Here is a 27,205-nt window from a genome sequence, read left to right as displayed (position 1 = left end):
TCTGACACTGCATGCATGAAATGCATGATAACATATATCCTTTAGTATTGTCTATGTTTGATTAGATAAGAATTACAATACAAACACTTACAAATTTGGAAATAAAATAGCTGATTGTGCCGCGGTATCTCCTTTCATGCAACGAATGTTAGAGATCTTCAAACTTCACAATATACAAACTCTTGTCTTCTTTTGATGTAACTTGACCTTTGACCAGTTTGATCATTTTTGAATGGTTTCCCTCTGCACTGCCACTAATCAAAGTGTTTGCATGGTATTTAGTAGTGACCAGTAAAATCCAATCTATAAGGCATTAGACTTGATCAGGACAAGTCTGAACCAGTTGTAGGGTACTGACTTTGACTACATGAGAAATGTAGCAACATTTTCTGTTGACCTTGAATGAAAATTATAGAATGTAGTGCACCAAGAGGAACCACGATGAAGATTTTGCCATCAAAGAATGTTTCCCTAGTCTGGCCAAAAAGAAAATACAAAATGAATCCCAAACATGACATGGTTCTTAATGAGAGTCTTTGACAATTGTGTGTCCATCATGTTGTCTATGATAAAACCATGGTTCTCACCAGTGTTTCTTTGAAATGTTAATCTGCATATCAAAGGCCTCTTTGTTGGGGAAAGTACTTGAAGATTTGATAACCAACAAACACATAGCCAATACCCAACCCACCACACTGAAAACACTCCTTTCTATATCAGGCTTGCAACTAAGCCCCCTAATGGGAAAGCTGGAATCCATCTGCAGTAGTAGTGCTTGCTTACTTGTACTTCCCATTGAGAGTTCACTCCCCTCCCGGCATGGAAGGGACATGCATACAAAGCCATTTTTGCTAGCGATTTAAATCCTCTAGTCCAGTCTTTGGCTTTCCACAAGTTTATTTCAAAAGGTTTACAGGAAACAGCACTGTGCAAAGAATGAAAGAAAAATGAACCCAAAAGTTGGCCTTGGTTTGTTTGTGAAAAGTTATCTTCCTCTAAAGTGAAAAATAGAAAGGATAAGTCTTTTTAGAAAGCGCTGAGGGATACCACAGGGCGCCCCCTTCAGGCTATTTCTTTTATTCTGCGCATGTAATCGTGCAGTTCCTCTGGGTCTTGGAAACCCATGTCCTGGCACACCCACTGAATGTTCTCTTCGTCTGTTATGGGGATGGAGTTGTAGGGCATGTCTTCCGTGGGGAGAGTTGTAAATGTGGTGAACTTCACCCTCTTGCGCTTGGAAGTGGGCGAGTTTGCCTCTTCTCCGTGCTCCTTCGTGGAGCCCCCAGAGCTGCCGTCGCCCCGGCCATGCACCTGGCTCTGAACACTGGTCTGGGAGCTGCCACTGCTGTGGTGGTCAGCGTGACAACAAGTCTGTACTCCCTCAAGAGCATTACTCGGGCTCTCCACCTGCTGGGGTGAAAGGTCACTCTGGGCTCTCAGTGGCTGTCCGTTACCCAGAAACACCCAGTGGTGGGAGTGATCCATGTTGGCCTGGCCCTCTGGGGGGATCCTCTTGTGGCGGTATTTTAAGACGAACACAATGCAGTTGATGAGGAACACCAGAATGGCCAAGCAAAACACCCCAAGGAGGGCGTACATACCGATCTCCAAGTCCGTCATACTGCGAGGCGAGTGGATGAAGTCGTCATCCTCCTCCTCCTCCCCCTCTGTGGGCCTTTCCTGGTTGCTGATGGTGGGGAAGTTGGTGTAGTCTATGGGCACGCTTGCCGGCTGCTCAAAGCCTCCACCACCGACGTTGGAATCAACAACCAGCGGCCGCCTGGTGACAGGAGTTGGCTCCGTCTCGGTCTCTTCCTCTGAGTCTTCCTCAGGGCCAAAGCGGACTTTGACATACACCGGGGCGGCAGCGATGACGCTCTTGCGCTTGGTCTTTTGGCACATCTCACAGATGGTCATCTCCACACGCACCATCTCCCCAGACCCCTCTCCCTCGGCCACCACCACAGGCCAGCGCTGTTGGGGCTCCTGGGAAACACTAACCACCTTGTCGTCCTGTGTGGAGGCGTTCAGGTTGTAGTCCTTGGGGTCGAACAAGGTCAGAGGGGAGGCAGTGCTGTCACTGTAGTACAGCCAGATGGACAAGCTGGACTCCTGAAAACATAAGGAAAACATGTACATAATTAGTAAAGATAGGGTTACTGAGGTATCAGAATATTAGTTACAGTTAGGTCCATAAGTATTTGGACATTGACACAATTTTCATCATTTTGGCTCTGTATACCACCACAATGGATTTGAAATGAAACAATCAAGATGTGCTTTAAGTGCAGACTTTCAGCTTTAATTTCAGGGTATGTACATCCAAATAAGGTGAACGGTGTAGGAATTACAATACATTTTATATGTGGCCCCCCCCCTTTTAAGGGACCAAAAGTAATTGGACAATTGGCTGCTCAGCTGTTCCATGGCCAGGTGTATGTTATTCCCTCATAAAGGGAGTTCGTTATTTCATTGACAAGGAGCAGATAAAAGGTCTGGAGTTCATTTCAAGTATGGTATTTGTGTTTGGAATCTGTTGCTGTCAACTCTCAATATGAAGTCCAAAGAGCTGTCACCATCAGTGAAGCAAGCCATCGTTAGGCTGAAAAATCAAAACAAACCTATCAGAGAGATAGCAAAAACATTAGGTGTGGCCAAATCAACTGTTTGGTACATTCTTAAAAAGAAAGAACCCACTGGTGAGCTCAGCAACACCAAAAGACCCGGAAGACCACGGAAAACAACTGTGGTGGATGACAGAAGAATTCTTTCCCTGGTGAAGAAAAACCCCTTCACAACAGTTGGCCAGATCAAGAACACTCTCCAGGAGGTAGGCGTATCTGTGTCAAAGTCAACAATTAAGAGAAGACTTCACCAGAGTAAATACAGAGGGTTCACCACAAGATGTTAACCATTGGTGAGTCTCAAAAACAGGAAGACCAGATTAGAGTTTGCCAAAAAACATCTAAAAGAGTGAAGATGATGGGAAGAGAAGAGTATGAGAAGGGAAGGAACTGCTCATGATCCAAAGCATACCACCTCATCAGTGAAGCATGGTGGAGGTAGTGTTATGGCGTGGGCATGTATGGCTGCCAATGGAACTGGTTCCCTTGTATTTATCGATGATGTGACTGCTGACAAAAGCAGTAGGATGAATTCTGAAGTGTTTCGGGCAATATTATCTGCTCAGATTCAGCCAAATGCTTCAGAACTCATAGGACGGTGCTTCACAGTGCAGATGGACAATGACTCGAAGCATACTGCGAAAGCAACCAAAGAGCTTTTTAAGGCAAAGAAGTGGAATGTTCTGCAATGGCCAAGTCAATCACCTGACCTAAATCCAATTGAGCATGCATTTCACTTGCTAAAGACAAAACTGAAGGGAAAATGCCCCAAGAACAAGCAGGAACTGAAGACAGTTGCAGTAGAGGCCTGGCAGAGCATCACCAGGGACGAAACCCAGCGTCTGGTGATGTCTATGGGTTCAAGACTTCAGGCTGTCATTGACTGCAAAGGATTTGCAACCAAGTATTAAGTGACAATTAGATTGATGATTATGTTAGTTTGTCCAATTATTTTTGGTCCCTTAAAAAGGGGGGGCACATATAAAATGTGTTGTAATTCCTACACCGTTCACCTGATTTGGATGTAAATACCCTGAAATTAAAGCTGAAAGTCTGCACTTAAAGCACATCTTGATTGTTTAATTTCAAATCCATTGTGGTGGTATACAGAGCCAAAATGATGAAAATTGTGTCAATGTCCAAATACTTATGGACCTAACTGTATATGGATATGTGTGGATATATAGACAGTAAGACCTAGAACCTAAGTCGCATTTTCCAAAAATGACTACATTTGTTTGATTTCTCCTAAGGATATTTTAACGGCGCTAACAAGTGTTTCATGATCCTCTGTATGATGCAAGTATCTGTGCCAAATTCATTCTTTGAAGTCATCTCCAGCTCCCTCCAATCCCTTTTTTTTAACATCGGCATAATACATGCCTTGGCTTTTGCACACACACTCACATGCACACAAATACACAAAGTGTAAGAAAGACAGAGGGAAGGGGGTAGGCTGTTATCCTGCAGGCAACAACAAACAAACAAACAAACAAGCTGAGCTGCATGACCAGCATGACAGCTTGCTGACAACTTTGTCTGGCCTTCACAGTAATGGCAATGCTTGTGACTGTGTAATGGCCATACTGTAAGAAGCCTGCTTTTTGACAATTTTTAGACTACCTGCTGAAACAACAGCTTGAGCCTGTTAAAATGACTGGAAAGAGGGGGGTGGGATACAACAAATATACTGTATGAAAAACAATAAAGATACTTATGAAATGTCTTAAACAGAAATGTGGTTTTACATTCTGGGGGGAAAAGTACAGTACAGTAATGAACTCAATTCTGTCCAGAACGGCCCCCTTAAACAAATGGATGGCTGGGAGGGAGGGAAGTAAACTTCAAGGTTGCTATGACATTCATGTTGAAGGCCGGGCCTCAATCATCTCCACTTCTCAAGATGAAGGAAATCTTTTGATATAGACGCTTTAAATAATGCAGTGAATCTAGCCCCCTATCTCTTTGGAACCAAATTAGTACACTGGTGCTCACATCTAACCCCTCCACCACACCCACAAGGTGTGTCAGGACATTGGAAAGGGAATAGGTGGGGAATAACTGGGCTAACTTTTCTGTCCGAGGAACAGATTTACGGAAATCACTCTTACATTTACATTTATGCATTTAGCAGACGGTTTTATCCAAAGCGACTTCCAAGAGAGAGCTTTACAAAACAGCATAGGTCACTGATCATAACAACGAGATAGCCCCAAACATTGCGAGCAGCCAAAATATGAAGCCTACATTGTGGAAAACCAAATAAGTGCCATAGGGAAGAACCATAAGAGCATGCAGTTAAACAAGTTACAATTGAACAACATGAAACTCCCCACAAGAGTGCAAGAGTGTACCTGTAGAAAAAAAACTACAGTAAACAACAGTAAAATGCAATTCAACTCTTAAGTTCGAGGATTGCCGACTCATGAAAGTAAGGATTCAGGCAACCATTGTGTCCTTGCAGATGAAGAAAAGTTTTTGTTCTACGCATTTCTGCTCAACCACACAGCCGGCTGGATGATCAGGCATGACCGAAAGCAACATCAATTAATCAAATGCGAACACCCTATAAAAAACGATATGGACGGACTGCCTGATACAAAGAGACCTTGCTTGTCCATTGTCCTCCGTTCGTGGTTTATGGCTTTCATTTGTTTATAGAGTGAGGGGAACATTCTGCAGACGGAGGTGGAGGTTTTTCCTGTGAAACAGAATCAAATGCTGTGAAATAGCCTGATCACCCCTCAGAGTCGCGCCCGACCGGTGGATTGGCCGCCTTTTACGGCCCAGGCCTCGAAGAGCACTAAAGACAATACATTACCTAAATTAAATTTTAAGGTGGCCAGGCACAGGAAGGCTAGATAAATTGTAATTTAATGCCAGCTTATTCTGACTGAACCTCGGTTCTGGTTGCCATTTTGGATTTTGGATTGAGGCGCAGAGAGCTGGAACAAAGCAAGCTCCCCTATGGAGTATTGGGCAGTGACTGTCAAGCTTGCTGGTGGGGAATAAACATAGGGCAGACACTTCCACAGCCACACCAACATTCTTCAGTCACACAATGAGATCACGCCTCCCTGTGAAGGTGGAACACTGCAGCCAATTAATTATTTCGGGTGGATTACAAAAGCCGAATTCCCTTGTTGCCGCCGCCGAAGTACGGCCACTGAGAGAGACCCTGTGCTTCTCTGCCGCTTATTAAACAAGATGTCTCTTCGCTGGTTTGTGTGTGATGTTCCCTGGGAGCTGGGTTTCATAAATCAGACAATGTTGGTCCAGTCCCGCATTGGTGAAGAGCTGTTTGGGTGTGCTGCGGTAATGAGGCAAATGGACTAATGAGCACTTCAAGCGTCAACAGTTCGTCTTGTTTGTGTGTGATGACATAAAAATTCATAAGCTGCTTCTCCCTAACAGATGTTTCCTCTTGTAACATTTTAAGATTGATACAATGTCTCATATAGGGACGTCATGCAGTGTCCCAGACTTCTCACAGAGGTTCTCTACAGAAGCACACTCCCGATGGAAAATCCACTTGTTAGGTCACGTTTGCCAACTTACTGGTCAAGTAAGTGTTCTCAAAAGGGCACCAATTTAAAAAATATACATTTGTACTCCCAACTGAGAGCACACCACTTTTTATTCCTCATTGTAACATGAGTATTTCTGGTCATGTGCTCTGAAAAAATATGTTTTTCTAATTTTCTGAATTTGTGGCTGTTCTCAGTGCTTATTGTAACTTTTGACTGCAGGGAAAAATACAGAAAACATCCAGTACTACTCTCACTTTACGGGTGCCCACCCAGGAACGTCATAAATGATTGCCCTTGCTAAACAACTGTTCACTCAGTGCAAACCAACTGTTTTCCAGTGCAATAAATAAAAAGTTAAAAAAGAGAAATAATAGCCCTTTGTATTTTGTTCTATATCATTACATTTACAATTATTCATTTAGCAGACGCTTTTATCCAAAGCGACTTCCAAGAGAGAGCTTTACAAAAGTGCATAGGTCACTGATCATAACAACAAACATTGCGGGTAGCCAAAACATGAAGCATACAAATAAGTGCCAAAGGCAAGAACCATAAGAGCATGTAGTTAAACAAGTTACAATTACACAACATGAACCTCAATTTTCCATATCAGTACAGGATCTAATTACTATGTGTTAATACTTATTACAAAATAGTGTGTTTGTGTTAGCGTATAGGAGGGTCTGCGCACGTATGCTGTGACAGTAGCAACCACCTCAACAGGGTAGAACGACAGGCCAATACTGGTCATCCAGAGTCACACCTGCAAGGCATTTATTACATCCATTTATCCTGATAAGTGTCTCCGGGTGTACCCTTACCTGCTTTGGTGCGGTGAGTGTTTGCAGGCCAGTTGCCTTGGCGACCATTGTGTGACTGTTCCCAGGGCTGGGCTGAAGCGCCAGCGCCAGGCTGGAGATGGCATGGACGCGCAGCTCCAGGATGGACACCTTCTCGTCGGTGACGGAGAAGCTAGACTCGCCCAGCACCGCCTCCACGGCCAGCGGAGACTCCACCTGTGAGGGAGGGAGAGAGAGAGCATTCAGACCATATGCGTGTTTGTTTATGCATGTATCCGCGTCCATCTGTCACACAGGAAACTTGCTTACTTGAGGGACTATACAGAATGTGAGTGTGTTAGAGATTGAGAAAATGTGATTCCCCTCCCCACCCTGCCCCACAAGAAGCTCTTTGGTAATTACAGACATCCACAGCTTTGCACCTGTTATGATCTGTACACCCTCTTTTCAAAAGTTTTTGTGTTTTTTGGGGGGACTTTTTCCTCATTACCGCAATTGCTTGTTCACCCACAGACTTAGTACATCATTAGTTATTTAAATATTGCCCTTGTCCTCATCCGAATTTGGCTGCGTCATTGCTGTTGGGGAAGAGCTAATACTAAATCAACTGATCATAGTGGGCATCGGCATCCTCACACTTTTTCATTCGGTCTTCAAAGACCATAATAATATTTTGTGGTAATTCAAATCTGATCCCCAACCACCCCCCCACACACACACAACCGCTCCATTTCTCAATATTTTAGCTCTATGGCTCCCTGTTCATTTTCTACCTCCCTTTCTCCTCTTTTTCTTAGACCATTTAGAATCAGACAACTTCACTCTATTCACCCTCTCTCTCTTTTGCACTCATCGTCTCTCTATTTCTCTATCTCTTCCTTTCTTTTTCCTCATCAGGAAATCACACATATAAAAGCCTTTGGAACAAAGATTTCTGACTTGTGGAGGCTATGAAGAATATTGAATAGTGTTAATTTTCCGGTTTGGTCCTTGTCCCTATAACAGTTTGGTCAAAAGATGAGTACTATTAGTGGACCTGAACGCTATGTTTCTAGATTATTTCATCCTCTTTAAGGCCATTAGTAGAAAACGAGGAGCTTCTATATTTAACAGGATGAGATAGAGACAAAAAGATAAAGACAGAAAGAGAGAGAGAAGTGGAAATGATAAGAGTGTGAACTAATTGAGGGGGAAAAAGTAGTGTGTCATGTAAAGAAACACACCAAAAAGCATGTGGATGCACTCAAACCTTTTATAGTGCCATATTTTCAGGCACAGGCAATCATTTGCTTTCCAGGAGGATAGGGTGGGAGACGTTTTTTTCTGAAAAAGTACCTTTAGGCTATTCCTTTAATTGTTAATGGCCTTGCTGGTTTCCATTTAATTGGTAAACTTTTCCTTTTTGCATGTGTGTATTGAAATAAAGTACTTTTTTGGCAGCCCCTACAAAAACGAGCACCTACAAAAGTCAAGATGATCAGATTAAATGGTTGCCAATTATCAAATCGCCTAAAGCACTCTGCTCCTATTAACTGATTGTCTTCCACAGGACATTCATTTAATAAAAAAGGTCCCTATAACTCATTCATTTTCATGAATGAGCAAATTAATGAAATAATTAAGTTTGAGAAGATTCATGATTCAAATCGTCCAAGGGGCTGAATATCTCAATAGGGTGCACAGAAGTGAGAAATGTTCTAGGACCAGGCAAGTCCGGCAGTCTCTCTGCCCAGTACAACATTCCACGAGCTAGAGATCTTTTAATTGCTTTCAGTCCTCAATACTTTGAGTTTTCTAAGCCATCAATCATGTAAGTTAGAGTCACACAGTGACTGCACAGTGGTAGATTAAGTTGCCACATAGTGTGTAGAGCCTATGTCTATACAGATGAAGCCATCATGAGTGGCTTCAAGGATAGAAGCAACAGTCAGATCTCATTTATCATTTCATCACAAGTGTAAACGTAGCTTTCATTCCTCCTCCTCTTTTGAAAGTGTAAACCGTTGGGGAAAAGTATGAAGGCTAGCTACCTTGCCCTCATCTGAGAGGCTAACCTCCATTATGACATGTGTGATGACACTCAATACCGTGCATATCATATTTCTTAAATCGCATCAATGTTACCATGACCTAAATTTATTTTTTAATGTCCATATGTTTATGAATGCAGGAACTGTGATTAAAAAGGAGCGTAGTCAAGGGTGTCCATTTTCAAATGTTTACTTATTTTTCCTTTTAAACAGAAAAGCAACTCCCAGGTGTTTTACCTTCAGAGTGGTGGAGCCCAGCTCTAAGCCCACCAGGACGGTGCGGTCCACCAACTCCGCTATCCGGGGGTCGGCCACCTTCAGGGAGTCCTGTACCAGGTCCGTTACATCCACCTGCCAGTCGGGCCCCAGCATGGTTATAACCTGGTCAGTCCCCTCAGTGGAGGTGGTGTGGAACTGGGTCAGCACCTTGACCACGGCCCGCTGGAACTGCAGGGTACAGCCGCGACTCACACGCTTGTCATCGTCGTCATCTTCCGTTTCGCTGTCCCGGGTGCTCCTGAGGGGAAAAGAAGAGAAGTAGAAAAGTAGTTGTCAACGTGATATACAGAGCCAATAAAGTAAGCTGTATTAATTGTGTAATAACTGTTTCCATACACATGTTTAATTTGTTCAGCCTCGGGCTGTAGTGTAGATAAATCTGTCAAGTAATCAAAGTGACTGCTAAAACTCCAAAAAGTTTGAAGGCATAGCTGTTTGTATGCACAGACATGCACAAGTTGTTGTATACTTAGAACTTAGATGCACTGTATACAGTAGATATAACGTTTACATTTCTCAAAAGAGTGCCTCCTTTTTTCTTCACTGCCTCTTATAATTACATACTTTGATATCACACATCACTTGATAACAGAGTTAGGGTTAAGGTAGGTGTACTAGACGTTCCAAATGTTAGACATCTGTTGATGGTATCTGTTGTGACATGCCCTTTGCTAGGAACTACTCCAAACCGGTGTTCAGGTAATCGGAAAAGCTTTGAACAAGGAAAGAAACCTGGACGTCCTCCATCCCCCAGGTGACTAACGTGTTTACTGAAATCTGACCAAGCTCAATCTGTTGCACCAGAAGACATGCATTGCCAAACCTACAGCCCTTCCCATGCCACCCCAGCCCCATCCTCCTTCCCTGCCAGTGCTGCTGACAAGCTGCCGGCTTTTCCTTAAATGCTATAAAGCCCCTCCTTCCTTCCTTGGCTAATTAATCTTTGCTTTGACTTATCCATTGAAGAACTTGAGATTCAGGGCCGTCGGTAGGGGCTGTCAGTAACTGACAAAGCATATCCCACCCATTGAGTCTTGGAGATGGACAGAATATTAAGCAGCTCTGTCCCTGGGTTTGTTCCCTTAAAAGCTCTCACAATCACCCCCCCCCCACACACACACACACACCTTCTCATCCCCGTGGACACATACCCCATCCAGTCTTATCCTGAGGTAATGCTAATGCATGTAAGGTTAAGAGGTGTTTTTCTGGTTCTTGTGTTTATAGGCTCCTTGGCCTCTGTGGCTGTGTGGAGGTGAGTCTCTTGGGTTAGGAGTCACGGAAGGTGAGGGCGCTACTTTCCCTCTCAAAGAGTTTTATGACACGCTGTCATAGACACAAGTCAGGGAGCGTTTGCCTCCATGTACCTGGAAATATTATGCGTGGTTTCATGTTATTTTCCTCTTTTTCTTTTTTCGCACTGGCTTGTCTGTTCCTATTAGGATCTTTGATTCTCCAGGCCTACCTGATTTAACTTTGTTCCTGTTTAAGAACACAATGCTGGATTACACATTCAGTAAGCAATGCTGCGGCAATGTAGCAGAAGTACAATGTGGTCCAATAGAGCCAGTCACTGGATGAGCTTCTGGGTCTAAATATTTCGGACAAGGGATGGCAAACAAGGAACGGATGGAGATAAAAATAAACTGAGAAAAGGGAAGTGGGAAGAGAGAAGAATAGAGAGACAGAGAGAAATGGACAAGATAGATAACTAAACAAAACAATGAATACTGAGATGGCAAGACAGGGAGTGGGGAAAAGGGGCTACTGCTCAGAGGAGTTATGTAATGAAACATAACTTCCCAAAAAATAATGCTTCAAAATTAAAAGTGTGGCTTTGGCTCTGCCTGTTGTTCAATGAAGAGGCAGAAAGTATTTCATGCAGTATGTAGGCCTAATGTTTTTTTTACACTGTTCTGACATTCAGGCATCTAGCTAAGTGCTTCTTGTTTGCTAAAAAGGTGGTCTGATGTTGCACAGTTCCTTCCATTCAAAACAAACACAGTACTGTAAAAGGGTCTCCAGACTTTTTCATCTGAAGAAACACGCAGTTCATCATGCAGCTCACAGTCTCACGGTCTAGATGTTTTAATGACTAAAAGCTTAACATTTGTTTACTACCTGTCAGCTTGTGGATTAACACATGATCTTCATACTGAAGTTCTGTAAAATTAAGGAGATTTTTATTTCATAACTTAAAACCATGCATTGTCTGGAAATTACAAGACCCAGCAGAGCACACAAACATACCACCTCCATTTTTCTCATTATATTGTGAAAAGGGGGTTGTTTTTTGCAGGCATATTGTGTTGATCAAAAAGTTAAAAGCAAAGATGGATTCTCCTGACAAATGTTTACTCGGCAGCATCAACAGTAAGTACAACAAACACTTGGAACTGTAGAACATGTGAAAGACGGCAACCCTTGTTGCACCTCACTACCATAGGTTCTCATTACTAGTATACCCAGACCTAAGTGTATCACCTAGTATTGCTACAATACCATATATCACTACTAGTTTATCACTATTGTACTACCTATCACTAATACAGTACAACCTAACACAACTAGTTTATCACCTTGCACTAATGTTGGACCACCTACCACTACAAATGTATCACCTAGCACTGCTACTGTACCACCTAGCAGTCCTGCTGTACCACCTAGCACTACTACTGTACAAACTAGCACTACTAGTTTACCACCATGTACTACAACTGTACCATATAGCTACTAGTATCAGAGTCCTACCTGCGGTCGGGTAGAATGGGTACCCTCCAGCCCTTGATGAAGCTCAGGTTGCTGTCGGACAGTTCCAGGTGGAGGGGCAGCTTGGGCACCCACACAGTCAGCTCCAGGGGAGAGCTCAGGTGCTCGTAGCTAAAGATGACTCTGGCATTCATTGAGCCCCGTGTCTCCTTGCCGTTGACAAAAACGTAGTCGCAATTCATGGATACCTGTGACAAAAAAGGCGTTGAGCCGTCAGAAGTCATATGATGATGGTGGAGTGGGTGACAGGGATTTGGGGTAGATATTGTACAGTGTCACCTGTTTTATCTTGTTGGATGACTGGAGCAGTGATTTGCTTCTTTAGCTTTAAGAGTATTTTAAATGTGCCATGTATTTTTAGGTTGCATTAATCTTCTTTTTGGTTGATGTTCCAATATTATGCCACAAGGGGCTGTATTTTTGCAATTAGGAAGAGATCTGGAAACATACTGTAAACAACACTACTTGAGGCAGATCTAATTTGCATCTCTCCTAGAGTGGAAGAACTGGCCTTGAGTAAAGGCAAAGCCTATTCTAAGCCTTTAAAAATGTTTTAAATGTGTCTCCCCCCTCCCCCAGCCATCACTGTTTTCACTCTTAGGAATGTCAGCAATTATTTAGACACATGCAGTATACTAACAGAAGCTTTCCAGCGACAGATAATTCATACAATGTGAATGCTTAATACACCGAGGCGCACACAAGCTATTCTTGTTTACCTCCCTCACCCCCTCCCCTTATGTAACCACAGCCACAGTTCACACAAATACCACATATCCCATTTAATACTAAATTATTTACTGTAATTGATGTGTGTGTGTGCGGGAAGGAGGGGGGTTGCTTTTTAGGATACCATCGATGATTTATGTAGCAATGGGAGGCAGCTGACACTGTAATCAGAGAAGCTAATCTCCTGCAAATGGAGGTCGGGCTCCCCAGTTCTCTCAGGGCTGGGGATTCATCATAGCCTCAAAGAAGATATGGGTAATAAAATATCCCGTCCGCACAAGAACCCAGACAGGCCTATTCCGAAACGGGAGCAATACACAAACTGTGCTGAAAGGCTCTTGGAAAAGGAGGGTGCAAACTTGGATCAAATACTATAGCACCCACTCACAATACAGCAGTTTTTGAAAAGTCTTGATTTTATTAAACCAGAAACCTTTGTTTGATTGTAGTTTGGCAAGTAAACCAATTGAATACTGTATTTTAACCATGTGTATCCAAAATAAAGTGGAGGAGGTAGTTGAGTCATGTCATCCGAAAAGTTCTGAGGGGTCCTATGGTATCAGTGAGCTGTTAGGCTACCTGAATGTACCTGTCCTTCTCATGTACACACACCCACACCCGCTAACACACACACACTTCTGCATCATGTACACAACATACCCATCCGCACTTGTGTCCCCAGTATGGCAGCCACAGTCTATGCTCCCTATGCAAACAACAGCCTCTATTTTACTGCCATTCTTGTTAGCCTAGCTGGTTGTGTGGCTAAATGCGCTAACGCTGGCTCCAGCCTCACCTCCCGTGGCTGCGGCTAATGAACTTGGCGTCTAATTGGGAGTCAAAAGCTGTTAACGACTACTGGCGTCAATGCCTGAAGGGCCCAGGGAAATAGCTCTCGTGCACAGAGATGCAAGACGCTGCCGACCCGAGTGCTAATGCCACCGTTAATTTGCACAGTCACCCTCCATGAAGCTAGTAGATTGCTCGGGTAGGTCAGGGGCAAAGAGACAGCGAGGATCAACTCTATGGAGCTTGTTTGGTATGGTGGAGTTGGGGTTGGAGCCTAGTTTTCCTTCAAAGCTGATAGAAAGCATTTGAAAGTCATTCTACACAGTTAACCCTCCAGAGGCTGGGGGAAATCATGATGGTACTCCTTTGTTGACATTGTCTTCCAACAGGTGGCGTCATTGGTTTGTCATGGTGCCATTGCCAAGTTAATGGGCCGCTTGGGTTTAATGCAACACACTGTAAATTCCCTCTTAGACAGCAGGCATGTGGAAACAGAAGGCTAGTAGGCTCCTGTATGTCTGCATAATGTTCACTCGGCTGTCTCGTTCATAACAATCGAACAAGAACAATTAGTTTGTTGTACAATGATTAGTACACTGGATTTGGGGCCAGATGTCTCATAACCATCATACCGAATAAGCGTTTGAAAAGCAGGAATATTTCATGTGGACTTGTAAAAGAGAATAGGAGTCACTTGGGTGCATTATCCAACGGTCACCATCATCCTCAGGTCTGCTGTGGGCCTGGTGGTATCACCTGTTCTTCCGGAGTTGAAGCAGATTGCAGTCCAACACTAAGTAAAGATTGCTGTTTCTGTGTTCGCTGTGTTCGTGTTGAGTGAGGTGTGACAAGATGGTGGGACGCTTCGAGGCCCTCATGACCGTGGATTCGCGCGTCCTCGCCGAGTAGGTGAGAGAGAAGATGTGTCGCCACTGATCCGTTATCGACAATGACAAGGCGACCGCTTAATCTGTGTCATTTGAAATGTACCTCACCCTCTCTCTCTGTCGTGTGTTGATCTCCCTTCCACACTATAGCACTTCTCTTCTTGGCACGCGTCTCTCTGTGCCTAATGGTGGAGGTGTCAGATCGGTGTGTGTCTGCGATGCTGAGGATGGGGGGGAGGGAGAAGCAGTTTTCTCTGGCCAGGCGAGATGACCACTTGCATGGAAGAGGGCTCTCCGATGCAGGCTCCCTCCTTATCTGTGTCCTCAGATCGGAGCTGTGACTCACATGCAGCCTAGGGAGAAAGGATCAGCTGGGCGAAGAGTCATGTCTTCTGCTCACTGACGAGGCCCCACAGGGTTCCAGCCGTCGCCTCGTGCCCCAGTCCCTCGCTGCACACACACTGTCACTCCCATGTCCCCCCATCCCCTTCCAAATAAAACCTTGTCAGAGTACAACCCAGATGCGTGCTTTATTAACTATCCCTTTGCGGTTCCACACACACAAGCAAGAAATTTGTACACAAACAGAGCTACTGACGCATGCACTGACTGTCACACACATACAGTACAGCCTCCACATCATAGTCAAATGGGATTGGGTTTTCCGCCAGCGCTGACATATACCATGGCCTATTTATTTAAAAAATAGGAAAAACAAACACATAACACAACAAACAAATAATAGCAGCAAAGAAAAACGAGAGCAGCAACCAAAGCTTGAACAAAAACATAAAAAGTTTTGTTTGCCATGTAAAACATGAATTGAATTACTTAATAGCCAACATTGCTTGTATTTCCTACTATGGATAGTGTGGTGGAAATTTAGAATATAGTTATAATGTATGTGTTTTATATATATGTAATATGATGAATTGGGACTTAGAAGGATGCAAGCTCTGTAGAATGGATGTAGCAGTTGGTCTAAGGTATTTATGGTGTTGTTTTATGATGCCTGACTAAGAGGCCAGAGGCACGGAGGTTGGGGGGATTCTTGAGTTCCCGTGGCCTAAAGGGAACAGTGTAGATGAACTGATCAAGCTGCTCTGACCCTTCCTGTTGCATGAGTGGTGTTAATTAAATACTTGTTTGAAGATGTCCACACAAAGGACAGTTGACCATTTGACTGGTCAACTCCTGTGGCTTTAGTATCTACTGGTTTGGGGAGAGATGCCACATCAAAGAACTGTGGGACACTTGGTATGGAGTCAAACTGTCACTGAGCAGTGCTGACCAATCACAGAAACTGCTATATTGATGGATTGACCATCAGAAGAACCATTTGATCTAAAGTTTATATAAGGTAGCGTTTATGGATGTTCGCTATCACTCTTGTGAACGATCTGTGGCTAGCACGTCCTTTGTTATGACTGATCACAAAGTACAAGCTAAATAAATTGTATTGAAACCGCCATCTCTTGACTATTCGGATCTCCACAGAGCCACTAGAATTCTTCCATTGCAATAGTATAGTATAAATGACATGGAAAGGCATTCTAAGGTATTTCAATCTACTAAGAGTATAGCCCTCAGTCCTGAATGTTCCACAAACATAACCCAATAAGAGTTTGGATAGCTTCTTGGAAAAAACAGTCTGATCTGCATGACTCCTACAACTGCCATATGAATAATGAGAGGCCAGTTAAAATGTGAGGAAGAGAGCACAACCTTTGTTGGGTATGTGGACCGCTTCATTCTTTATATTCTGTACAGGGCTTTTTATTGAACTGTCAGAACTCATGTACATCTCCCCTTGAGGGGCTCATCTTGAATTAGCCTCTGAAGTTCAATGGCGGGGGCATCGAAGCAAACCCACTCCCCCCCCCCCCCCCCCATGTCTTTCCTTAACAGAAGTGGGCAGTGACCATTTTAAAACCTTCTCACGCCAAAGAAAGTAATGATAAAACTTTTTATTTGCCCTCGGACATGTGGTTTTCCGCCAGGTGCAAAGTAATGTCAATGTCAGAATATGAGAATAATGGAATCGGGTTTGCGTATATCTTGATTGAAGTGGATTTTCTCAGTCAGCAGACTGGAGTCCTGTCTGGTGCAGCAGTACATCAAGCTGCCTAACAGCACTCTATGATCTGAATAGTCTGAACCTCTTGAATGATCCCAGTTCACTCCAAGTTCATTTTCAATAACTGCAAAGTACTTACATGCAACCCAGATTTGACTAAAAAGTGATGTTTGTATCACGTTTCACAGAGTTCCCCACAAGTACTTTAATACAATCTTCTAAATACATGGTGGAGAGAATGGGCAAATAACTTGTATTCAATTTTGGAGGTTACAGCCTCCTTTATCGAGCCTTCAGCTGTGAAATAGGATTTATCTCTTGCTGCTCATGGGGGCCAGCTATCTAAATTTCAGTCTTTATTTAATCCACAAATGGGAGTTGATACTTTATTCTCCAGCCTGAGGTTCCCTGTGGGCTGGGGAGTCGTGTTTGTGATTCATCCCAGGACACTAGTGCTGTCTCCTTGCCTGCAGCCAGCTGGCTTGGCTAAGTGAATGAGCGTGGATGGCGGGACTTGCACCAGATAAGCAGACAACCCCCCCCACCCCCACCCCCGTCTGGGGATGCTGTGACTGGACTAAATCAGGCAGCACTGGGGTAGTCTTTCAAAAATGCATGTTATGGAGCTATTATGTTAGATTGTTTTCCAGCCCTTTATTGATTTGGATGTACCGTGAGAGTTCGAACATTCATTGATTCATCCCCGAGTTTACAGGCAATTGAATCAAGGGCACATATGGACAGGCGTATAATGAGATGTTGATGCTTGCTTGATGGTATCTTGAAGCATAGGGTTGTGTCTATTAGGGTTTAAATTAGCCTATAGGGATTCCTGTCCAGACAAGACAAAATGGCATCTCTGATGGGAAATTGCTTTTACCGTACCTTCACAATGTCTTCATTGGAGGACTTGCACTCAACGAACGACGACACATCTGTGACGACCCCATTCATCTCTATGGAGACCACCTTGACTGGGATGGCCACGGTTCTTCCAGTCAGTATAGCGGTGTTAATGATCTCGGTGTCCTGGGGAGAGAAGGAAGACAAATATATCCAGTTACCCCTTTCCCCATTAGTACAGTATAACTTGCTGCTTGGAACGAGAACATTTCACAGCATTACAAAAAGGAAGTCCACAGACTATGCCGGAAGCCATTCTCAGTGGTAGACCCGGTTAGATTTTGATGCTGCCCTTATGGGTTTTATCACATCCACTATTCATGTTCAAGTCTATAGATATTGAGCTGTCCTTAAACCACTCCATGAACACTTAAAAGAAAAACCAAAGAAAACAAAACTGAGCAATGCACAAAAGAACATAATAAACATCAGTTTACCACACAAAACATAACATTTATGTCTTTCCACCCTTCCAGCTGCATTTTGTCTTAAATCAAACCGTAATTGTAAGAGACAAAAGGCAAGATGTTTGCATTGAAAGGGGGACCGTATACCAAGCAATGGAAGCTATTCAGAGAAACAGGCTTTTGTTCATGACACAAAGATACAAACACTTGCATAAACTTCGATATGACAAAAAAAAAAATTCTTAACAAACAGAACTGGACATAACATAACTAGATTTGCCTTCATCAGTTACATAATGCCCTCACCAGTAACAGGTCACCGTTCTCTCATTTGCATAATGCAGGAATGATCCAATTACAGTGTTGGGGACAAGCATTGTTGTACTCTGTCCATACCAAAGCGAAAACATTGGCTGCCCTTCTCCCACTGCCAGAAAACTTAAACATGGTTGAACACTGATTATAAACAAGGTTTAAGACTGTCAGCAGATTTACACTTTTATTATGACTCCACTGAGATAGAAACAGCCAATTAAAATGCACGTAGGGCCTTTCCATTGGCAAAGTTTGAATCAATTCATTATTTTGGATGGAACTTAAGCTGTGTGGGGGTAACAAGTTTGACTCTAATTTGTGTCCCTTGTGGCCCCCAAGCGAAAACCAAAACCATGCAAATGTGCTCTAAATCAAACCAGCATATTTTAATACTTGTCAGATGCTGAATTTTAAGTCTTAATGAGACACAATATTACATGTTACAAAAAGAACGCAGCATGAAAGACTGGAGAACTCTCATATTGACCTCCTGTGGTTCATGATAGAAAGAGAGCATTCAAGGCCCAAACACAGACAGACAGATGTTTAACGTGACAGAAGTTTAACCCAAAAAGCTATCAAAAATACGAATATGACGCAACAAGCAGTTTATATCACTATCAGTCTCTCGAAAAACCAAACCATGTTGGGAAAACCTTGAGATCCAGTTAACCAATACTACCATCAATGGCCACTAGTTATTGACAGATCAAATTAGATTAAATGTTAAGGCAATCATAGCTTCAAGAGAATGTGCATTCTTCCCAAGTTTTATGACCCCACAGTCATGACAGGGGCATCCAATACCAACAAATCATGGGCTCCGAACAAAATAGGCCCTCAATGGCTTCATAGCAACATACAACACTGCCACCCACTAAAACGTAGGCTACCCTCCAGTGTTCCTTCATCCACGAATCGTTGTCATTCAGTCTAATGCAAATACACAAAATGGCAATGGTGGATCAGACAATTTACGATGGCAGTAAGTGCTAGCCGCCGTGTCCGTCGTAATGAATGAGAGCTTATCACAAGGGACGAGTGCTATGAATAACACAGGGGTGGATTACAAAGTCGTGAAGGGCTTTATGGCCTGTGAGACACCAGGGTGAACACTTTATATCTCCTATGCATTAAGACACACAGTGAGGAACCAGTGAGGAATAACAAGCATTTTCGGCAAATCCTGCGAAACGGTATATTGGCAAGTCTACAGTATCAAAGCCGTAACAGTTTTCTGTGGCTTGCCTGAAATCAAATGTGTTGGCAACTGCGTGTTGTGTGTTTTTGCTTGTGTATGTATCTTGGATGAATGTGTGTATGTGTCGTGTGAATTCATGCCACAGGGCTATGCCAACAGGAGTAAAACAACATGTTTTATTCATAACCTGTTTGCTGCCACGACAGCAGCACTGTAGCTGGTAAAGCTACTATCCAGAACCCCCCCAATCCCTCCACACTTTCTTCTTCCTTCAACCTCACTCTCCGCCTCCTTGTTAATAAGGAAGCCCCTAAGAGAGAGGGTTTCAGCTGCACAGTGTTAATTGTGGTCAGATTGTGGTGGCCAATGAACCTGGGAAGGGTCTGATGGATTAAAGTGATTGGCGGCTGGTCTGACTTAGCCACATCCTCCTGGAAGACTCCCCAGCTCTGCACTGTAAATTCACAGCCTCCTCTCACTCACTCCTTTAGCTCCCCCTCCCTCCCCCAGTCACTCTTTCTGTGACTCCTTACTCCTCTGATGAACTCTCCCCTCCAGCTCTGGGTTAGCCTAATCTATGCTCTCAAAACACTACCATGTTTCATGAAATCCTCAGAGGTTGTGTTCTTTCAGCTAACAACCTTTGAAGTTGAAAGTGATAAAAAGAACTCAGCACTTGCACCATGTCTGATATAACAGTGCAGAACAGGTGTTAAAGTATTATATGAGGGGCTTAAAGATATATGCTTAGCTTTAATATTTGCCAAATTTTGTTAATAGCGAGACACTCAGACAACCGAACGAGACAGAAACTGACCTTTTGGATGCTCCACGGCTGTCTCCTAATTACATGATTAACGTCCAACAATCTGTTTACGGCAGACTAATTGGCCCTAAATACAGACAATTCATCAAATGCCCAACAAGAGAAGAGAACACTCTGGATCACTGCTAAACTACAGTCAGTAGAGCCTACCACGCCGTCCCTCGTGCAGCACTGGGTCACTCTGACCATACCATGGTCCATCTGATTCCTGCATACAGGCAGAAATTAATGCTCTGTAAACCTGTTGTGAGGATATCAAAACAGTGGACCAGTGAGGCTATGGACAATCTGCGGGCGTGCTTGGACTGTACTGACTGGGATATGTTCACGACTGCTACCAATAGTCTGGATGAACTCACAGAGGCTGTGACATCATACATCAGCTTCTGTGAGGACGGCTGTATTCCAACACGCACCAGGGTGAACTTCAACAACGACAAGCCCAGGGGCCTCATTTATCAAGCGTGCGTAGAAATTGTTCTTACATGGAGGTTTGGAATATTCCCACGAACAGTTGAAGGTGCGATTTATCAAACATTCGTACGAGCGCCGTACGCACACTTCAAGGAGATTATCCTTGATAAATCTCACCTGTTCTTAGTCTATAAACTCGTGCACGAACACAAGCATTTGCATACGAAACGCCCCATATTATCTAAATTAGTTGAATCACCACCAATAAAAAGGGAGCTAACAAGTTCAACTAGAAATTGGTAATGAAAATGGAGCAAGAAAAGAAAGGAAAGAAAAAGAATTTTTCGCAAAACGAAATTGAGGTTTTAGTGTCGGAGGTTGAGTACAACCACAAAGTTTTATTTGGAACACTTAGCGGTGTTTTGACCAACAAAAAAAAGAATATGCTTTGGGAAAAGGTAGCGATTGCTGTTAACGCAGCATCTTCTCAGAGGCGCTCATTGGCAGATATAAAAAAAAAGTGGTTTGATTTAAAATCAAGTGCAAAAAAGGCCGTAGCCGCACACAGGCGAGACATTGCTGCAACTGGAGGTGGACAAGTTGAGACGAGCGTTTCTCCCATGCAATTAAGAATTGCAGCAATTATTGGAGAAACATCGCTGTCTGGAATTGTGTCAGGTGGAGACAGTGACCTAGTCGCAGGTCCTACCGTGTCCAATTCACCGGTGTCTACTCGTGGTCAGGTTGAAGGTAAGTAGAATAATTTGATTTTCAACAGTGTTGTCAATATTGTGGTCACCACTTTATTTGACAGGAAATTATAATATGCTCTGATGCAGTAATCAAATAATTCCATAAATTGCAGTGAGTGGAGACAGTTCCGGAGTCATCCTGGGAGAGGCAATTATTCCCCCCGCTGCGCCCCACAGTGAGGCACCACGCTCCCGCGCCACATCAAGCCGTGAACCAAGGGTCCTGACAGACTCAGTCCTACAGAAACAAGACGAAATCATCAACTCCATCAAAGATATAAATGAGAAATTAATTGGCATCTGCACTGCACTCAATGACATTAACAAATCCCTACAACAACTGGTTAACTGTGCCAGTCAAATGTTAAATAAATGAGCTGAAGGCATGTGGGCTTTTCTCTTCTTGGGGAGGTACTTACTCGAAAACATTGAATAATCTCCATCCTCCTTTGAACTGCCAAGGCATTTGGACGTTAGGTGGTGCGTCTGGCATCGTTTCGTCAGGTTGGTCTTCCTGAACAAGTGGAATGCCATGCTTGATGGCCATGTTATGTAGTACACAACAAGCCATGACTATGTTGCAAGCCTTTTCCGGTGTATACTGCAAAGCACCCCCAGCAGATGACAAACAGAGCCACCGGCCTTTCAGAGTTCCTATTGTGCGCTCCACGATCGACCTTGTGCGACTGTGTGCAGCATTATAGGCTCTCTCCTGTGCCGTCAAAGGATTGGTCAAAGGAGTCATCAGCCACGGTTTCAATGGATAACCTCTGTCTCCTACAGGGAAACCAATAGGTAAATAGAATACACTAATGCCAAGTACTTGATGCATGGGTAATACATACCAATAAGCCATCCATCCTGAACAGCTCCCTCCTCTAAGCGAAGGCCAACGTTGCTGTTCTGCAAAATGAATGAGTCGTGCGTTCCCCCCGGCCATCTCGCCACCACATTCAACAAGTTCTTTTGCGCATACGAGATGATTTGCACATTAATTGAGTGGAAGCCTTTTCTGTTCACGTAATTGAACTCGTTCAGGGATGGTGCTTTAATTGCAATGTGGGTGCAGTCCACCGCTCCAATTGTGTTTGGGAAGCCGTCGACCGCAAAGAAGCCTTGTTTGACTTCTACCTGTTGTGCTACTGTATATGGGAAAAGTATGTACTGACGGGATCTACTGATTATTGCATTTAAAACAGCAGGCATCTTTAGGCTGATGGAGGGTTGTGAGATGCCAGACCGATCAGCAAGCTCACGCTGAAAAGTGCCCGTCGCCAAGATACCCAAGGTGGATAGCACCTGAATGTGCACTGGAATGGCATTCGTTCTCCTTGTTGGTCTTTGTAGAGTTGGTCTTAGATCCTCGCATAATTCCACTAAAATGGGTTTAGGGAAACGATATCTACTAATGAGCCACTCATTACTTTCTGGAAAGAAGTCATATCTGTCTCTGAAAATGCGCTCTCGGCGAAATGCGGCGTGTGCTAAATCTTCTAACACAGCTAGATCTGCCATCTTCTCTTAGATATTCCGTGTTAATTGACTGTCTTTTATAGTGGTCCACAAGCATATTGTAACATTACATCAATTCGACAATATTAACAACTCCCCTTATGGTGTTCAATTAGGCTATATCATTACAATATTTCATGATTTTTTAATTTTATTTCATGGAAATCCTTGCAAAATGCTTTCATTATTAATTTCAATCTTATAGGCCTATATAGTTCCCGTGTTAACGATGCAATTGCCTTGTTTCACCACTTGGAATTGTTCGTACTCAGCTACGCATAGTATTGACCATTCTTAGATTTACGCACACTTCCAAGAAATCTCTTGGCATGATAAATCGCTACTTTTGCGTGGATTCATTCGTACGCACGGTTTACGCACATTTTAGTGCGTACGAACGGTTGATAAATGAGGCCCCTGGTTCTCAGCAGAGCTCAGAAGGTTGAGGTCAGAGAAGGAGGAAGCATTTAGGAGTGGGGATAGAGACAGATTCAAGGAGTCGAAGAACAGGTTTAGCAAGGCGGTGAGAGAGGCTAAACGACTGTACTCAGAGAGACTGAAGCGCCAGTTCTCTGCTAACGACTCTGCTTCTGTCTGGAGAGGGCTCAGGCAGATTACCAACTACAAGCCCAGAGCCTCCCACTCCACTAACGACTCCCGCCTAGCCAACGACCTGAACGAGTTGTACTGTAGATTTGAAAGATAATTGGACTGTCCTGATCTACCCCCTCCCACCCATGTGGCCTCCCCCTCACCCCCTCTACAGTGATGACTCTCTCCATTCAGGAGGGTGAAGTTAACAGACTTGTGCTGGCACACCTCAAATCCATCACCGACCCTTTCCTGGACCCACTGCAGTTTGCCTACAGAGCCAACAGGTCGGTGGATGACGCTGTTAACATGGCCCTCCACTTCACCCTACAGCACCTGGACTCCCCAGCATCCTATGCCAGGATCCTGTTTGTGGATTTCAGCTCTGCCTTCAACGCCATCATCCCCACCCTGCTTCAGGACAAGCTCTCCCAGCTGAACGTGCCCGACTCCACCTGCAGGTGGATCACAAACTTCCTGTCTGACAGGAAGCAGTGCGTTAAGCTGGGAACTCAAGTCTTTGACTCCCAGTCCATCAGCACCGGTTCTCCTCAGGGCAGCGTCCTTTTCCCTCTGCTCTTCTCCCTGTACACCAACAGTTGCACCTCCAGTCATCTGTCTGTCAAACTTCTGAAGTTTGCGGACGACACCACCCTTATTGGGCTCATCTCTGACGGGGACGAGTCTGATTATAGGTGGGAAGCTGACAACCTGGTGACCTGGTGCAGCCAGAACAACTTAGAGCTCAATGCTCTTAAGACAGTGGAGATGGTTGTGGACTTCAGGAAGAATACAGCCCCACTCACCCCCATCACTCTGTGCGACTCCCCAGTCAACACTTTGGAGTCTTTCCGCTTCCTGGGCACCATCCTCTCCCAGGACCTCAAGTGGGAACTGAACATCAGCTCCCTCACCAAGAAAGCACAACAGAGGATGTACTTCCTACGGCAGCTGAAGAAATTCAACCTGCCAAAGACAATGATGGTGCACTTGTACACAGTCATCATTGAGTCCATCCTCACCTCTTCCATCACCATCTGGTACGCTGCTGCCACTGCCAAGGACAAGAGCAGACTGCAGCGAATCATCCGCACTGCTGAGAAGGTGATCGGCTGCAATCTGCCTACCCTCGAGGACCTGCACACCTCGAGGACCCTGAGGCGAGCGAGGAAGACTGTGGCCGACCCCTCCCACCCTGGCCACTCCCTGTTCCACCTACTCCCCTCCGGCAGAAGGCTGCGGTCCATCAGGACCAAAACCTCACGCCATAAGAACAGTTTCTTTCCATCTGCTACTGGCCTCTTCAACAAGGCCAAGGACTCCCATTGACATTCATTCATTATTTAACCCAATATCTGATTGCACTATGTTGACCACTCATGCTGCTCATTCTTATTTTTATATATATTTTATTTTATATTTAAATTGTTTTATTCTTAGATTGTTTAGTTCTTAGGAATAGTCAAACTTCTGTACCTTTACTTAATTTAAGATTTGTATATGTTTAGTGTTAGCACCTCTCTGCCACAGTAAATTCCGTGTTTGTATAACATACATGGCGAATAAACCGAATTATGATTCTGATTCTGAGAAGAGGTACAATTAAATGAGCATTAGACCTTCACGTGTTTTCAATGGGGACACTTTAAACTTTAAGTGTACTTTCTTAGAAGGTCAATCAGGCAATCAGTAGGATAACATAAATTTTGATTAACTTATTCCTAACAACAAAAAAGGGACTGTTGTGCTTGATGTGTGAATGAAGTATTTTCTAAACATTCTTGAGTATTACTGTAATAATGGACTACTGTACCGATAAAGATGTTACTACCTGGATAATCTCTCTGACAGTCTTGTGGCATATGCAAGTCACGTACCATTGAGAGTGGGATAACGGCCTGAATGTCCTTTTGGACCACTGTCAGCTCCGTCACCACCTTGTCTGAATCCGGAGGCGGGTTCTGTCCCCGGTAATCAATGTTCCAGTTAATCCTCCTTGTCACCGATTGGCTGGTGAAGTTCTCCATCTCAAAATCCAGCTGCATCACCTCGATATTGGCCAATGAATCCCTGCCAGGATGAGAATAAAACCACATTACTGAGCAGGTTTTGAGCAGATAAAAAGGCATGAGACATCAAATGCAGCCACAAATCCGGACCGTGGAATGACATTCTGCTCGGTTCTTAGTACTCAATGTGGGTCAGGTGGCCATTTGATCATTAGATGAGTGAGACAAGGACACAAACAGCTGTTGTGTCATGTATTAGGCATTAGGTGTTAATCGGACAATAAAACACTAATGCCATGGCTTGGGCTCCATCTGGAGCCTCATTTATATACCTGTGCAAAAACAGAAGAAGTTGGCATTTATGAAAGCAAATCTTGTTGAGACTACATTTACATTTAGCAGACGCTCTTATCCAGAGCGACTTACTGTAAGTACAGGGACATTCCCCCGAGGCAAGTAGGGTGAAGTGCCTTGCCCAAGGACACAACGTCAGTTGGCATGACCGGGAATCGAACTGGCAACCTTCGGATTACTAGCCCGACTCCCTCACCGCTCAGCCAACTGACTCCGCACTCCGAGACTACACACATACCCACGCAAGCCATGTTCAGTCCTAACATTCTGAAAGAGGTATATACAGTCACTTGAAGTTGTTGACATGTTGGAGGACAAAACACGATGATTTATTCAGTGTCCCCTCCATGTCATTTTTGACTGCATCTTGGTCAACAGTTATTTCTATTTGGCCACCAAGAAAGTTCTGACTGTAAAATCTAAGATCATGTCACATTTTGTTGTTATTTTTAAGTGGTAAGTAATTGGAAATTCATCCGAGGTTTGATTTGTGAGCTTGAATGATTCTAGACTGGAGTGTAAGGATACGATCTCATTTTCATCTTAATTGTCGAATCCCCACATATGCACGGGGCCAAGGGTGTGCTTGCTTTCTCTCATGCAGCAGAATAATAAAATGTGAATTAGGAAGGCACACTGTGCATAGACACATCAGTTTTACATGAGCATTCGTTTCGACTGAACACATTTTGTCGATTTAACTTCTCGCTCTGCGTTTCACTTAAAAACTCCAAATACATTTGTACTTAAACATCCAACCAATCGGCCTGTAAATTATTTATATTTGAATGAAATGGTATAAAACCAATACATCCTTGCTAAACTCTAACATTTGAGAAAAAATATGGTTTCATGTATGCTTGAAAACCTTTAAGACAAGTATAAATTCACATAAATATGATTTAAGATTTACGTTCTGGAGGGCAGATTACATCCCATCCTCTCATATATACCATGTATGCTTTATAGCTTAAGTGCACTTTGTGTTTACCAGACCTTCCCTGTTGAACCTCAACCCAGTTCTGAAATGAACCGGGGTGGGCTATCCTCCTCAGAGACGAGGTATGCATCATTCAGCTGGGGGGAATGCAAGCACCAGCTAATAAAGACCAGAGCCAAGGGCGGAGGTACATATCAGCACACTAGCGTTTTGCTAACAACAGTCCTTACAGGAAGTGGCGAGATGAGATCTGACAGTCTAAATGAGTTCTGCCTGTTTGTCTCAACATCACTCATGGAACACCCCACCTCCACTTGTATGTGACACTCCTCTGCTTGCGCAGGTAGTTTTGTGAGACAAGGTTGACAACCAAGCTGAAGCAATCAGACATCTAGGTTGCATGTGTGTGATGTGCACTAGACAAGGATAGGAAGCATAGCGCGCAATAAGGAAACATTGCTGATGAT

General features: G+C 43.8%; 1 protein-coding gene across 1 annotated transcript in view; it reads right to left on the bottom strand.

Annotated features, from left to right (window-relative positions):
- Nucleotides 1–958: 958 nt before the first annotated feature.
- tmem132e (transmembrane protein 132E) overlaps nt 959–27,205 on the bottom strand; it is a 52,861-nt gene continuing 26,614 nt past the window's right edge. Inside the window, exons 4-9 of the mRNA XM_067257297.1 lie at nt 25,313–25,505; nt 17,400–17,543; nt 12,015–12,220; nt 9,222–9,501; nt 6,976–7,170; nt 959–2,112 (exon numbers count right to left, since the gene is read on the bottom strand). Coding sequence (XP_067113398.1) covers nt 1,063–2,112; nt 6,976–7,170; nt 9,222–9,501; nt 12,015–12,220; nt 17,400–17,543; nt 25,313–25,505 — 2,068 coding nt within the window. The 3' untranslated portion in view covers nt 959–1,062. The remainder of the gene's footprint in view (nt 2,113–6,975; nt 7,171–9,221; nt 9,502–12,014; nt 12,221–17,399; nt 17,544–25,312; nt 25,506–27,205) is intronic.

The sequence above is a fragment of the Osmerus mordax genome, chromosome 19 (genome assembly GCF_038355195.1).
Source record: "Osmerus mordax isolate fOsmMor3 chromosome 19, fOsmMor3.pri, whole genome shotgun sequence".
In the NCBI taxonomy this organism is placed as follows: domain Eukaryota; kingdom Metazoa; phylum Chordata; class Actinopteri; order Osmeriformes; family Osmeridae; genus Osmerus; species Osmerus mordax.
Note: the sequence above shows the minus strand (reverse complement) of the source record. Positions and strands in the feature narration are given on the sequence as shown.